At 37.9% G+C, this 16,933-nt stretch overlaps 1 protein-coding gene across 1 annotated transcript in view; it reads right to left on the reverse strand.

The window, feature by feature from the left end:
• The window catches only part of LOC150079271 (ribosome biogenesis protein BRX1 homolog), a 102,263-nt gene extending 96,173 nt beyond the window's left edge, over positions 1-6,090 (reverse strand). Inside the window, exon 1 of the mRNA XM_090383014.1 lies at positions 5,926-6,090. Within this exon, the coding sequence (XP_090239140.1) occupies positions 5,926-6,025 (100 nt within the window). The 5' untranslated portion in view covers positions 6,026-6,090. The remainder of the gene's footprint in view (positions 1-5,925) is intronic.
• Positions 6,091-16,933: the final 10,843 nt, after the last annotated feature.

Here is a 16,933-nt window from a genome sequence, read left to right on the forward strand (position 1 = left end):
TCAGGGTCAGTGTTGCATTGGCCTTTCTCTTTTGTATTCTTAATCTTATTTTTACGTTAATAATTTTTTGTTTGACACTGATTAGATTTATATGAGCAAAACATCATCATGCCTTATCTATAGCCTATTACAATAAATAGCATTAATTAATTTGCTGTATTTAATTCACTTAATGGCTTTAGTAACGTAACCACATTTTCATTCCTCGTAATAAATATTAATATAAAATGGACACTGTTATACAAGCCTTCATAAAATTAGAATGAAGAATTAATAAACAAAACACCAGTGCTTCTGTTATTAGCAACTGAGATTGATTTAGTAAACCAATCACTTCTGGCTTTTATTCAAGCAATAAAAGACAAATGCAGAAACGTCTAATAATATTACAATTATATGAAAGAGATGCATTCACAAAATGTGATAGCCTACAAAAAAAAAGCGTTTTCCTCCATCTGAAAATTATTAAGAAACAAATTGCAGAGGAAGGAAACCACCTTTTTTGTAAGCACTCATCTTTACATCAGTAAGCTTCAGTAAGTAAGTCATTTTTTTACAATTGGGAAAGGACTTTACATGGTTTCTATCCATAGAGTAAAATTTATATTATATATATTGATATATACACTGAGTGATCACTGAATTATGGCCACCCTTATGAAAACTGAATGCAACCCATTGAACACGTGAGGTATGAGAGTGTGCAGTTAGTCGATCTACGTAGCATAGATAAGGTGTCAGTGGTTCAGTAAGTAGTAAAATTCCGGGCATGATGGGTAAAAGGAAGGATGTATTGGACTTTGATAAAGGACAGAGCTCAACGAACTGGTGCCTCAATTTCCCAAACGACTGAACTGATGGGTGTTCGAGAGCCACCGTAATTAAGTATACCAGGACTGGCGTCAAAATGGTCAAACAACAGCACGACAGCAACACTGCAAAGGTCAGTGAAAGGTTGAAGTTAGAGGTGAGCGCCAGGTCCAACGACTTGTACAGGCGAACAGGCACAGCACTGTTGAAGAGTTGACTACCCAATACAACATGGGCCAACCCAGAACAATATATGGCATGAACATGTGTCGCACAAATGAGTTATACCAGCAGATGACCCCCCCACACCATCCTCTTCTAACCAAGGTTCATCGGCATAAAGGACTTGCCTAATGCAAAGAGCATGCAAATTGGACATTAGAAGACTGGATGAAGGTGTGCTGGTCGGATGAGTCACATTATTTACTCCACACTGTGGATGGTCGTGTGAGGATTTCGCATCAACAGCATGAGGCTCCTGATCCATCATTCATGGTATCAAAAGTGCAGGCCAGTGGAGGCAGTTGTATGGTGTGGGGCATGTTCTACTGGCAGGAACTTGGACCCCTGGTGCATGTAGAACAACGTATCAGTGGTCTCTGCTATTGTCAACTGCTTGCTGCCTGTGTACACCCGCTATGTTACACTTTTTCCCGAATGGCGTCTTTCAAGATGATAATGCGCCAAGCCATCGGGCACTTGTTGTGCAGGAATGGTTTGAGGAACACAGTTCTGAATTTCAGCATATCGATTGGCCTCCGAACTCTTCCAATATCAATCCCATAGAGCACTTGTGGGACATTATGGAAAGGCATACCAGGCATCTGGACACACCAATCACCTCCATTGCTGACAGCATTACATGCAGCTTGGTTGGCCATACCTCCCGAACGCTTCCGATGCCTTGCTGAATCAATGCCACGTCAGACAGCTGCTGTACTGAGGGCAAAAGGAGGACCTATGAAATATTAGGTAGGTGGTCATAATACAGTGATCACTCAGTGTATATAATAATAATAAAATAATGCTATTATGCCAGATGAAACTTCTTAACAAATAATTTTTATTACACTCATAAATAATGCAATCTCAACACTACACTAATTTGTTAGCCTGTGACATTTCAGGATTCTTGCCAAACTCCATCTTCAGATGATAACTATTGGTCTAGTCTGAAGTATGGGGTAGTCAACTAATAACATTAGTCCCAGAAAAGAAGTACCCATTTATAGCCACTCACTCTTCTCCCACTCAAGCATCCTGTGCATTATAGCCATAGTTGCTGATGCGCCAATAAAACTCAAACAAACAAACTCAAGCATCCCTTTATCTATAGCAGTACTTGCCCTTTATGCCACACTGCTCCAAATGTATAGCAGTCTTTAATATTCAACAGTATCAAAAGCTTTTCTGAAATCTAAGTACAGTAAGCACTGGTTTATATGATCATGTGTGTAAACTGAATTTTTTTTATTCTACTTTTCTTAGTCTAGTATCAGGACAGAGCCTCCTGCTGCTGTAAGACATCACGGCCCTGATTGGCTGATGCCACAATTGTTGTCACTTCATTCTCATTGACAGGAAGTGACAATTGTTGTCTCACTTCCTGTCAATGAGAATTAAAGATTTCATTCAAATACTGATCTTAATGTGGAAGAATTAGATGCCACGATGGTGGTTCCGTCATACCGATTATAATGCGGAAGAATTATTCTGGAATATTGTTCTGGTTTTCAAAATAAAATCCTAAATTAAACAAAACAAAACTGACAGACACATATTCAAAAACTATGATTAAGATTATTTCTTTTAATAAATACATGAACAAATATTAAAAAAAAAAGCAATACAACAATGGTAACAAAAAAATCGATTTGAACGATTTTATGAATCTACAAATAAATGCTTAAAAAAAAAAGCAAAACAACAAATGAATATTTTTTAAAAAATCAATACAACAATAACTAAGAATTGATCTGGTTAATTTAACAATGATAAAAAAAAAACATGGATACTAACACGGTTCTTTTCACTTAAGTGAAGAACTATTTCAAAATGCTTCTTCAGATGTCATGCCATACCTCTCTGGCAACAAATTCATCCAGATAACTTGCAACCATATCTTTTGATGTATCACTCATTCTTTTAAAAACACTCTTAGCTCTTTTTCCAGTAGTTTTATACATATCTGGTGTGTAAATCTATATTTGCATATTTAAAATTTCTACTGTGATTTACAGTCATATGGGTATAATTGTGATCCGCATTTGATTCCACCTGTCAGATACCATTGATCAGGCAACGATAACATCGTTTATCACTGAGAGCAAGGTGGCACTGTCTTTTTCAATAAAGACAATGTACCCTTGCTTTAATTTGACATCATAACAAATATCCACCTTTGTTTCCCCAATTCCACTTTGCCTTCGCTAATAGCAATTCATCGATCTGGACTGTGTGACTTGGGCCTCCAAATTTAATTGGTTCTTGCGGAGGCTTCCGTGAAAAAATCTCTCTAAAAAATTGACAATCGTCAACAACTGATAATAACATTGCTAAGGACAAGTGCTCTAATGTTGTCATGAGTGAAATTTCGGTTGCCCAGTAACAGATTACACATAGAATTTTGATTAGTGAAATTTCTGCACCTGCAAAGTAACTATTTTTCAAAACAGAATGCACTGACTGGCACTTCAGGCAATGCCAAAAGAATCCATACAGCTTAGAGTTCGCTGGTATACTTTACTACCAGCCAATTACAAGGCAAACATCGCACTTCTTGCAAAAGCAGATGGTGCTGTCGAAAATAACTAAGCACACTTCAGTTGTCTTTACAAATTTCGTATACCATAAAAAAATCCATATGAAATTTTAAAAAAATCAAGTGAATAACGAGTTACTCCAAAAATATGATAAAGCACAGAAAAATAAAGAATGCAAAGAAAAAAAGCACATGACATCTTCCAATCAGAAAGCAATAAAGCATCTGGCACAACAATCGTGGCTTTGCCCTGTACCTGATACTAGGGGAGGCTCTGCCCTGTACCTTGCAATTCTAATAAGTGAAAATCAGAAGAATTTTACCCCAGACTTAAATAATTAAAATAAAGATATAAAGTATAAACTTAAACTTTATTCCCATACCAGTTAGCAAAATTAAATCACACATTAACAGAAGAATATTATCTGCATTTTGGCAAATAAAAAATAAATTAATGCTAACATGCATACCTTAATCCACAAGTTATCAAAATAAAAATATATTTACACTGATGTATGTAACTTAATTAATATATATATATATATATTATATAGATATAGTAACTAAACATAACACTTTGCAATATAATTATAATTTAAAAGTAACTTATTTTAGCTGGATTTGAAATATTACTGCAAAGTCTATTTATAGATTTTTCAATATTGTATAACATCTATATTCATAATCACTTGCACCAGTTTCTTCCAATGCTCTCCTCAGGATGGCTATAACTTCACAAGTTTGCCATTTTGTAAATGGAATTTGTTTGGGTTCATCTTCATTTTCTTCCTCTTTGGCAAAATTATCAGTAACAGACTAGGCAATTTCTTCATCTGTTAAAGCTTTCATAACTTGCAGGTCGCCATCTACATCTACCCAATGATTAAACTCCTCAATGTGATTGGTATCGTGACTTAGTTCACCACTATGAGTAATTAATCCAGATATTTTGAAACAAATGCTAATGCAGATTACAGAAACTTCATTCCAGGCACACTCACTGTTGTATTATTGTAATAGTAGTAGTTGTAGTAGCAAATGATGAAAAAAAGCAAGTTTATATACCATCAGCCAAAAAAAAAAAAAAAAAAAACAGACTTCATTCATCCTTATCCTCTAAGAATGTCTAGGTCTTCCTTGAATTTATTCAAACTATCCAGTTCCACAACAACAGATGGAAGCCTATTCCAACAATGAACCACTCGCTGACTGGGCACTGTTCTTCTGAATTGACTTCTAATAATTCCTGCTCTCTCTTACAAAGCAATCCGAACACATGCTGCAACCAGGCAACATCCTTTTACTATCCAACTTCAAACTCACAGAACCAGCTTTTCTTCTTCCTCGTTTATTCATTCGACTTCTGTTTTCTGGAGCAATCTTCCTTCATACATATTTCCCGAAAATTACAATCTACATTGCATGATTTTTAAAAATCATGCAATGGTCAAAAATTTTATGCATTTTAACAATTTGAATTGGTTTTTTGATTCTATAAAGCAGCCAATTCTAATAACCAGTGCCTACTGTATATGTCAAATTATTTTTTTGCACCCAACTCCTTTGTTACTGCGGCACTGTAGATCACACAGGATTTTTGCTAATGCTCCTAAAAACCAAATAACAAATGAAATGTGACAATACCACCACCACCATCCAGCAAAGCACAGAAAACCATGGACGTGTGCTGTGATTACCATTAAACTTTACTCCTATCAAGATGATTCTGTATTACATATTTAACCATTGGAAGAGAAGTCAAGCTTACAGGTCTGTAACTGCTGATTTTGCCACCGAAACCCCTTTGTGAATGGGGAAAACACTTGCAGGTCTCCAACCTGCAGAGATATCCCATATTCATAGGTAAAGGTTTGCTTTGCTTTACTCTTTTAATATATATATGGAGAATTTTCCGTAATTTCATCTGCTCCAGATGATTGGATCAGTTTCTACTACAAAACAACTCTTTCAATTTCCTTTCACTTAGCAGTATATAGCTCACACTTACAACTTCAAATTTTTCTGGTATCCCATCTATCGTATAAAGGTTACGAGAAAGTTTCCGATGAGTTGTCCTCATTTCTCTTTGTCCTTAGCTTAGTACATTTCTCAGACATCGACCAAATGTATTTAAAAGGGCAGAATTAATATGTATCTTGCTCCCGATCTCAGTGGGCTTTTTCAGCGTTTTTATTTTAATAATAAGTACTTTTTTCATTAATACGAGAACAAAAATAGGCAAAAAATACAGTTCATCATTGCGAGACATAACGTGCTATCGCAACTGAGTAGTCATCTTATTACACTAAACAAGCATGCAGCCTAAGAAACATACTGCATTTATATTTCTAACCTTTTTAAGGGTGGTTCATCCGATTTCCTGAGTACTGGTATAACATCAGGAACTGCTTTTAAACTTTCAGATTCCATTACTTGCTTTCTTTTCTTCCCCATGTCAATGATTTAAGAATAAAACGGAAAAATGCACAACAAAAACTTACAACAAACTTCGACTACAACATTCCTTTTAATCTAGTTCCCAACGGCACTAAGATAAATACGGGATTAACTAAAATAAAGTTTTAAATACAATATAATCAATTACATATTTATAATGATTTAAGAATTATATTATATTATATTATATTATATTATATTTAATAATGAAAGAAATAATTAATAATTATTTATATTTAATAAATAAAAAATATTTAAGAATTATATTATATTATTTATAATTACAATTATATATTTTAAATACAATCAATTGATATCTCTAAAAGTTTAGAGAGAAAGGGGGAGAATATTTCACCAATTAATCAATCAATATCATTTTATTTTTTCCACTGATCTTATAAAACCAGAAATTCTGAAACCATTACATAAATGGGTGGAGCAGGTGTTCGATTACAACATAATTTGGATCTTAGAAAGGCTTTTGATACTGTTGGACATGGAAGACTGCTGCACAATTGGAGCAGTGTGGCATTGGAGGCAAATTGCTGCTATGGATAAGGGGATGGTTGAGTGGCAGAAGACAGAGAGTGGTAATCAATGAACACTGCTCAACGTGGACTAATGTTATTAGTGGAGTTCCTCAGGGTTCAGTGTTGGGTCCGTTGTTGTATTCGTTGTTTATGAATGATATTGATGATGGGATATCAAGTTTAATGTCCAAGTTTGCAGATGATACAAAGGTTGGCAGGGTTGTTAAGGACACTACTGACGCTATGCTGCTGCAACAGGATCTGGAAAGGTTGAACAGATGGGCTGAGAGGTGGCAAATGAAGTTTAACATTGACAAATGTAAAGTACTACATATGGGAAACTGTAACCCCAGAGCAACATATCAACTCTGCGGTACTACACTGACAGTGGTGGAGAATGAAAAGGACCTGGGAGTAATTGTGCAGGCAGATATGAAGTTCTCTGAGCAGTGCAGACGAGCTGCAAGAGTAGCTCATGGTGTCTTGTCAATGATATACAGGAATTTTTTCTAGCAGGGATAAGGAGGTGATTATTCCCTTGTATAAGGCAATGGTTAGGCCACATCTTGAGTACTGTATACAGGTCTGGAGGCCTCATTTCAAGAAGGATGTAGAGCTGCTGGAACGGGTACAGAGAAGGGCAACAAGATTAGTGAATGGAACAAAGGGTTGCTCTTACGAAGAAAGGCTTAAGTTTTGCAAATTACAGAGTCTGGAGACTAGGCACCGGCGAGGTGATCTGATAGAGGTGTATAAGGCTTTGAATGGTTTGAGCATGCTCAATGCCAATGGGATTCTTCATCTTGCTCAAAATAATCACCTGAGAGGGCATAAATTCAAATTGAGGAAGGACGGATGTCGGATAGATGTGCGGAAATTTGCCTTTGGCCAGCGGGTGGTTGGTTGGTTGGTGGAACCGACTTCCGTCACTTGTTGTTGAAGTTGATAGCCTAAACAAATTTAAGGCTCAACTGGACAGGTATTTCGAACGAATGGAGGGATGAAATGGGAGTGGTGTGTTTTTTTTTTTTTTTTTTTGGCTGATGCTGAATAAGCTTGCTTTCTTGCATCATATGCCTCTACTAATGCTAATGCTAATGCTAATAAAACAAAACCATTCCACGAAAGGTCAATTATTAATTCCGTGTGTTAGCTATTGGTCAGGAATCCATACAATAGAGGAAACATATTGACCCCAGGGGCTCATATCTGGTGAGTATGGGCTTGGCACACCCAGGGTCCTGAGCTGGATATTATCATTCTTCTCTTTCTTGGTGATTCCTTTCTACTCTCTCTCTCTCTCTCTCTCTCTCTTCTCTCTCTCTCTCTCTCTCTCTCTCTCTCTCTCTCTCTCTCTCTCTCTCAGGGTAACTCGGGATTTTTTTTTTTTTTTTTTTTTTTTGGCTGGTGCAGCATAAGCCTCAGGCTTCCTTGCACCATATGGCTAATAATAATAATAATAATAACAGGCCAGTGGTCGCAGGTTTGTCCAGAGGCATACCACATACATTGGCCTAGCGATGGCCATGTCGAGGTGTACCACCTAAAATGAACAGAATTACACTGAGAATGACAATCCTTCCCCGGAGCTACAAATGAACTAGCTATAGGTGCTTACAGAACTAGCTATAAGAACATACGTTTAAAATATAATGCAACAAATAGCAATACTAATAAATTACTTACACACATGGTAATTATCAAGTAAAAACAATTGACATGAAATAACAAACATATAATTCTCGAGATATTAACATTAATAATGCAATAGATGTGGATCAGGAATACATATAAAACAAGAATTACACTCCATGCAGAAAGCATGTGACCTCATAAATTTCTAAACTGCAAAGTTCGGGTGAGTGGAAAGGAAAGATGCAACATGATAGTTATTTTTTGTTCGGTTTTAGCTTCCTTAGTATAAGTTTAGCTGTTTGTGACAGAAGAGTTTTATTTTTGCACTATTAACACAGGATCTAAATTCAATTAATTAATAAAGAAAAGACTGTTGAAAAGGAAAGTGCTTTTCGGTAAAAGGAGTCGGGTTAATACAGGGGCAAGTGTCGGTTTGGATCTTGCAGCTTTCCTAGGAATCCCCCATCCTATAACATCCCAAATTTCTGAACAATGAATTGCAGAGTTATACAATTTTTAAAAGCATGATAGATTGTTATTTCAAATTGAATGTGAAAAATCAGAGTAGTTAAGACAGTTAACCATGAAGGACCGAAAAGACACATGTTCATAGCTGGACTTATGGCTTGAGAATTAAGCCATCTCAATATCGAAGCTTCCAATGGCAAGGAAAACTTTCCCCCACCAATAACAACCACGAACACAGCGCAAGGAGGGCTAACAAAAAGTTCTGTAAGTAAATATATAACAATTTTGCATACAAAACCACATATAAAAAGTGAACTAACGAAAATTATTTTGTGTTATCAAGTATCAGTACAACTACTGATTACTATAAAAACAAATACATTGCTTCCCAAAATTAAGAGAACACGTAGAAAACGTGGAGTAACGCATGAAGATTGTAATGAAGCGGGACAAAATTTGGCATGGTTGCAGTGTATCATAAAAAAACGATGAAATGAGGAGACAGCGAGAAACTTCGGACAGGTATAAGGGACATTTATATTGGTTATATAAGAATTACCAAAAAGGTCACATTACAGAAGTCGATACAAGACGCTCGAAATTAGAATCACATGACATCAGTACAGCGAATAATCCCCTCCAACAGCTAATCAGGCCTGACAGCGGTGAACCATGCTTGATATAAGATTCTATGGCAACAAATCATATTCTTCCACCAGGGTAGACGTCAGCTCACCAAGCGACTGAGCAGTTGGCTTCGGACTGCAATACGACTTCCCACACGTGTTCCATCGCATTTAAGTCTGGTGATCGTACTGAACACGGCAGTTATTATATATCTTTCTAGATGTTGCTCCACCCCTTCAACTCTATGTGCAGAGTGCCTTTTTCTGCATTAAAATAAAATTTAACACAACCATAATCCAAAACAGTTATACATCAGATTCCAGGATCTATTTTCGGAACCAGATTCCAGGATCTATTTTTGCTCAGTTACAGTACATTATCGAAAACATGAAAAGGGGGGGGGGGGGAGTTTATCGTTATTCCAGCCGACACGAGAACCCCGACGCTACCGTAAATGTATTTCTCTGCTGTTAGAGTGAAGGTTCCGCATTCCAAGTTTTCTCCAGATAATATATAATAATAATAACAATACAGGCATCTGATACAAGAAAGCAAGCATATGAGTTATGCACTATCATCCAAAAACAAAAAAAAATTCACAAAACCATTCCCTCTAAACGTTTGTCCAGTTCCTCCTTGAATTTTTAAGCTATCAACTTCCACAACGACAAATGGAAGATTTGTTCCAGCAATTAACCACCCGCTGGCTAAAAGCAAATTTCCACACATCTATTCTACAGCTGTCTTTCCTAAATTTGAATTTATGCCCCGGAAAGTTCATAATCAGAGCAAGCGCAACAATCCTATCAGAATTCAGCATGCTCAAACAATTCAAAGCCCTATACACCTCAAACAGATCACCTCGCAGGTGCCTAGACTCCAGCCGCTGTCATTTGCAGAAATTAAACCGTCCTTGACAACAACACCCCTTCCTTCCCCTCACCAATCTTGTTGCCCTTCTCTGTACACGCCAAAAGCATATCTACATCTTTCCTAAAATGAGGCCTCCAGACCTGTACGCAGTACTCAAGGCGTGGCCTCACCATTGCTTTATACAGAGGGATATTCACCTCCTTTTCCCTGCTAGCAAAATTCCTGTATATCACAGACAAAGTCCCATGGCCTGCTCTGTCAGCCACACTGCTTTGATCAAAAAACTCCATATCTGACTGCACAAATACTCCCAGGTCTTTTTCATTTTCTACTACTCTAAGTGTAGTACTACACCGTTGGTACATTCCTCTGAGGATACTTCTACCCATATGCAGTACTTTGCTTTTGTCAATGTTAAACTTCAATTGCCACATCTCAGCCCATCTGCTCAAATTTTTTACATCCTGTTGGAGTAGCACACTGCCATTACTGTCATTAACAAACCTGCCAACCTTTGTATCATCTGAAAATTTCGACACTAAGCCTGATATACCTCAATCAATATTATTGATTAATATACAAAACAAAAGTGGGCCCAATACCGAACCCTGTGGGACTCCAATAATAACATTAGTCCACGAAGAGCAGCGTCCATTGATTACCGCTCTCTTTCTTCTCCCACTCAACTACCCTTTTATTCATTGTAGAAACTTACCCTAAATACCATTCTGCTCCAATTTGTAGTGTAGTTTTTCATGCGCAACAGTGTTAAAAACTTTCCTTAAGTCCAAGTATATGATATTAAAATAATTTTTTGCATCCAGTTCCTTTGTAACCACATCATAATATCAAATCAAATTTGTCAGACAAACTTTCTCTTAACAAACCCATGCTGTGTCTGAATTATTGCTGCAGTCTTGTCTAGATGATCCTACAATGCATCTTTAACCAGTGACTCCATTATTTTACTCGGAACAGAAGTTAAACTAACTGGTCTAATTACTCGTGTTACCTTTCTATCCTCCTTTGTGAATTGGGGATACATTTGCACATCTCCAGGCTGTCGGGACCTTCCCTGAGTCAAAGGTTGCTCTCATAATTATGGCTAAGGGTTTGCTTAGTTCCTTTGCCGCCTCCTTTAATAGAAGTGAATAGATCCCATCTATCTAGGAGCCTTTCTTATGTTTAACTTCAAACATGTCTCCTCAACTTTGCTCTCAGTTATTACAAAATCATTAAGCACCCTGTTACAGTTTGATAAACTTCTGGCATTTTCCTCCCTTAATAGCTCCTCATGTGTGATTATAGATGCAAAATATTCATTCAGTTTGTTGGAGTTTATAGAAGTAAACTCTAACAAACTCCCCTTCCTTTTAGAGTTTATAGAAGTAAAGAAGTCCGTGCTGTTTTTCTTATCATCCTTTGCCAAAGATTTCTCGTAATCTGCCTTCGCTTATCTAACCTGTTTTGTGACTTGAATACAAACTAGCTTATATCTGTCATAGGCTTCTGTGCCGCCTGATAATTTATATGCATCCCGTGCATTTTTCTTCTCTGCTAAGAGTCTCATTAGTTCATTTGACAACCAATTAGGCCTAAACTTTGAACAATATTTCTTAATCGGTATGAAAAGGCTAGTAGTTTCCACAATTAATTCCTTGAGTGCTTTCCACTTGGTTGAATGTAGTTTGTTCAACATTGCGCCCGACAGAGCCCCATCTCAAACCCCTTGTCACTCAGCAGCATCATAGGCAATGACGCAAAATTCCCTGAATTTTTCACTTACTTGAAACGAATTAAAATGTATGATCGATTCTAATTGCTGCCAGAGTAGTTATCACATATACCTTCACTTACTTTGATAGGCGCAATTTGGCCTATGTAGCCCTTGCACCTGAAACTCCAACAACAACAACAAAAACAGCTTCCCACTTAGAATTTGCTGTTGGTAACATAATCAGTTGGTCCAACTGTACAGAATTTAAAAACTGTCTGAGACCACTGTAGTCATCCTTACTGAAGAAAAACTCTTCACTTTACCCTGATGCTGATTATAGCTTTAAGTAAACCCCACATCAGTAAACTGTGATAACTGCAACCTAGTGGTTCCTTTTTCTGCAAATTATTAATACACGAATAATCACTTACCCTTTTTGTTGCCTCTCGACCATGGTGCTGCAGAAAACAATCATCCAATAAATCCACAAAAGTGTTGCTAGTGTGCTAGTGTCTAATCCACAAGTTCCAGTTAATATCTAGGAAGTTAAAATTCCAAATCATAAGACATTTTTATTTATTAGTCCACTATATTTCTCTTTACAATTGTTTGTTGTACTCATTAGAGTTATTAAGCCTATAACACTCTCCTACTCTTAACATCCAGAACCTGTTTGTAGGCTAAAAAGAGACTTATCGGAAAAAAGAACAGAACCGATTTGCCAGAGCTCCAAGTCACATGTTCATGGCACTAGTTTCGACAAGCTCTGCGATGGTTTGGATTTAATGGGACACAAACCACTGACTTCCTTGCTTACAGTTCACTTGAATTGAGCCTTTTTAACACAGTCCGGTTCGATATGTTTTCACCTGTGGTCAACTGCAACCTCAAGAGACAGTTGATGGCAAGATATCGGAGGGTGCCGTCTTGCTTTTAACCCATATAGCAGTCTGTTCTGGTTGACGTTGCCCTCTGGTGACCTTGACTAGCTCTTTTTGTAATGGATCCGGTCTCCTAAACTGCTGCTATATTATTATTATATTAGGGCCACCCGTAACTCAATACATAAAGCCAAACTGCTTCTATAGTGCCGAAACGAACACTGCGTGACACATTAAGCCAAAGTGCCACTTTAGCCTCTGAATGGACGAGTTCAAGTCTTCCAACGATCCTGCCGTCTGAAAGATCTAAACGAAGATGACTTGCAATCCTGAGTACTGGGGATTAGCATTAATAGACGCATACGATGCAAGAAAGCAAGTTTATGCAGCATCAGCCAAAAAAACCTCCCATTTCACCCATCCATTCGTTCCAAATGCCTGTTCAGCTCAGCCTTAAATTTATTTAGACTATTAGCTCCGACAACAAAAAAAGATGGAAGCCCGTTCCACCAATCAACAACCAGCTGGCTACATGCAAATTTCCGCACATCTATTCTACAACTATCTTTCCTCAATTTGAAACTGTGCCCCCTCAGGTTCTTAGTCTGAGCAAGAGGAAGAATCCCATCCACATTCAGCTTGCTCAACCTATTCAAGGCCTTATTCACCTCAATCAGATAACCTCATAGATGCCTCCTCTCCAGGCGCTGCAATTTGCAGAACTTAATCCTTTCTTGGTAAGAGCACCCCATTGTTCTCCTCACCAATTTTGTTGCCCTTCTTTGCACTCGTGCTAACAATTCTACATCCTTCCTAAAATGAGGCCTCTTTTGAGGTCTTTTTCACTTTACACTTCCCTGAGTGTAGTACCACACAGTTGGTACGTTTCTCTTCGGTTACTGCTACTCATATGCAGTATTTTTCAGTTCCCACTTCTCAGCCCATTTTCCCAACTTATCTAGATCCAGTTTTAGTAGCATACTGTCTTTACTCTCGTTAACAACCCTGCATACCCTTGTATCACCTGCAAACTTGGACATTAAACCTGATATACCTTCATCAATAACATTAATAAATATAGAAAACAACAATGGGCCCAACACCGATGAAGGTGGTTCTCGATAATGAGAGACTGAAGGGAAATGTGGAGGAAAGAGAACATCAATTGAATAAAATGGGGAACTCCATTAAAAATATTTGTCCAAGAAGAGTAGTGTCCATTGATTACCACTCTCTGTCGTCTCCCACTCAACCATCCCTTTATCCATTGTAGCAACTTACCCTTAATGCCATACCTCTCCAATTTGTACAGCTGTCTTCCATGTGCAACAATATCAAATGCTTACCTCAAATCCAAGTATATGATATCAAAATTATTTTTGGCATTCAGTACCTTTGTGACCACATCATAGTATCCAATCGAATTGGTCAGACAAGACCTCCCTTTAACAAACACATCCTGTGTCTCCACTATTACTGCAGTCTTGTCTAGATGATCCTGCAATGCTTCTTTAACTAGTGATTTCATTATTTTCCACGGAACACAAGTTAAACTAACAGATCTGCAGTTAGTTTTGCCACCTTTTGAATCCTGTTTGCGAATTGGTGATACATTTGCACACCTCCAGTCCATGGGGACCTCCTCTGAGTTCAAGGAAGCTCTCATAATTATGGCTAAAGGCTGGCTTACTTCCTTTGCTGCCTCCTTTAATATAACTGGATAGATTGCGTCCACCCCAGGTACGTTCTTTTTGTTTAACTTCAACAATTTCTCCTCCACTTTGCTCTCAGTTATTAGAAAAGTACTTAGCTCCTTGTTAGCGTTTGATGACTTCTAGAATAACTCCTTCATTGAATAACTCCTCATGTGTGAATGTAGATGCAAAATACTCATTCAGTATATCAGCTTTCTGAGCATGGTCATCAATAGTCAACCAATCTATATTAAGTGGTCCAATCTGATTCATCCCTTTCCTTCTAGAGTTTACATAAGTAAAGAACTCTTTGCTGTTTTTCTTTGCATCCTTTGCCAAATATTTCTCGTAATCTGACTTCGCCTATCTTTGTGACTTGATTACAGACTAGTTTATATCTGCCATAGGCTTCTGTGTCACCTGATATTTTATGTTCATCCCATACATACTTCTCTGCCACGAGCCTCATTAATTCATCTGACATCCTTTTATGTCTAAACCTTGAACAATATTTCTTAGTCGGTTCCGTATAGAATTTAAATACCGTCTTAGACCACCGTAGTCACCTTTACGAAAGCAAAACCCACTGTACTTGTGGAACTGCTACCCAAGTGAATGACTGGTTTTTGGTCATAAAATTTACCCCAGGGGCTCACGTCTGGTGAGTATGGGCTTGGCAAACTCAGGGTCCTGAGCCGGATATCATCGTTCTTCTCTTTCTTGCTTTCTTGGAGATTCCCCTTTACTTCTCTCTCAGGATAACGTGGAAAAAAATTTTTTTTGGCTGGTGCAGCATGAGCCTCAGGCTTTCTTGCACCATATGGCTAATAATAATGATAATAACTTGGTTCACCTTATTCTGAACTTTCATCCAGGAACTTCAGAGCTGTTCCTTCCATTGATTCACTTCATTGTGATTCTAGTGTTAAACTCTAGGACCTTGATTTTACCTTCAGGAACCCAAACTGGTATTTTGATCATTTACTGTGTTTTACTTTTGAATCTTTTAACCTTCTGACTCGATATGGATTTGACACAAGAGGATGAGCTGGTGGATAGTATTTCATCTCTTCTAACTCGATCTCAGGCATTTAATGGTTCTACTGTTGGTGCTTCTGTTACAGTTTTACCTGAGCCCAGAGTTGAACGTACTAGAATCCGAAGGATCTCACATTTAATGGACCTAGTCTTCAAATTACTTCTGATTCTGCTGATGCCTCTTTGGTTAAACAACCTATTGAAGCCAAAAATCCTGAATAGGCCATGTCCTTGGACTCGCATAATGGATCTTTCCCTGATGAAGTGTTTTCGTTACATGCTGCTGCTCTGACAGAAATTCTCAATGAAGGCGATAGACTAATTAAAAATACCATAGCAGATATACAAGATATTTGGCCCGCTATGGAACAACTTACGATGAAGGTGGTTCTCGATAATGAGAGACTGAAGGGAAATTTGGAGGAAAGAGAACATCAATTGAATAAAATGATAAAACACACAGGTACTGCTGATGAAGCGCTTTTGTCTATCCCACCTACTTTAAGCTATGTTCAGACCGCGGGTCTGTACAGTCAGGCTGGTATGGCTAAGAAATCCACATCCTCCAAACCTTTGAGGGAACAGTACGTTATTCTGATTAAGGCCACTGAAGGAAGTTCGTTCACAACTAGTGAGCAGGTTAGGCAAGAGGTAAGATCTAAACTTTCCCCAGAAATTAAAGATGTCAGGATCAAGACGATGAGGAAGATACGTGCCACAGGCATTCTCATTGAAGCTGCATCCTCTGGTGATTTGGAAAATATCAAACACTGCACCAAACTGCAGGAGAGTTGTTTGAGAACTGAAACCCCCAGGAAACTTGGGCCTACAGTTGTCATTTATGACATTCATAAGGATACCAAAATTGAAGATGTTATTGCGGTCCTGTACTTTAAAAATCTTAAGAATATGGGCTCTCTTTTGATGAGGTTAAACAAATGATTAGACCAAGATTCTCCAACCGCCCAAAACCTAATAAGTCAAGCATCAACTGGGTTCTTGAGGTCTCTGGGCAAATCAGATTTCTTCTCTCCTCACATAGTCCACTAGTTTTGGACGTCCCATGCTGTCAAAGATTATACCATCGTGTCTAGGTGCTTTAAGTGCCTAGGCTATGGTCATTCAGCTCATGGCTGTACTCAAGAGCAGCAAACCTGTGGACACTGTGGTACAACCGTACATACCCTCAACGATTGTCCCATAAAGAGAAGCCACCTGAATGTCCCAGTTGTAAAAGACGAAAGTGAAATTGAGCTCACTCTTATCGAGACCCGAAGTGTCAAGAGTTCCTCAAAGCGCTAGAAGTAATAAGAGCAAAAACAGCCTATGAATAGTACACCTGTATCTCCAAACACTGGTACCAATAATTTTCCTACCATTAAATTCCTTCAACTGAACTGTATGTGGTCGATTTCAATCTTCAATGACGTGACTTCCATCGT

This window comes from Mastigoproctus giganteus, chromosome 10, assembly GCF_048544385.1.
Source record: "Mastigoproctus giganteus isolate SK-2022 chromosome 10, ASM4854438v1, whole genome shotgun sequence".
Taxonomy (NCBI): Eukaryota; Metazoa; Arthropoda; class Arachnida; order Uropygi; family Thelyphonidae; genus Mastigoproctus; species Mastigoproctus giganteus.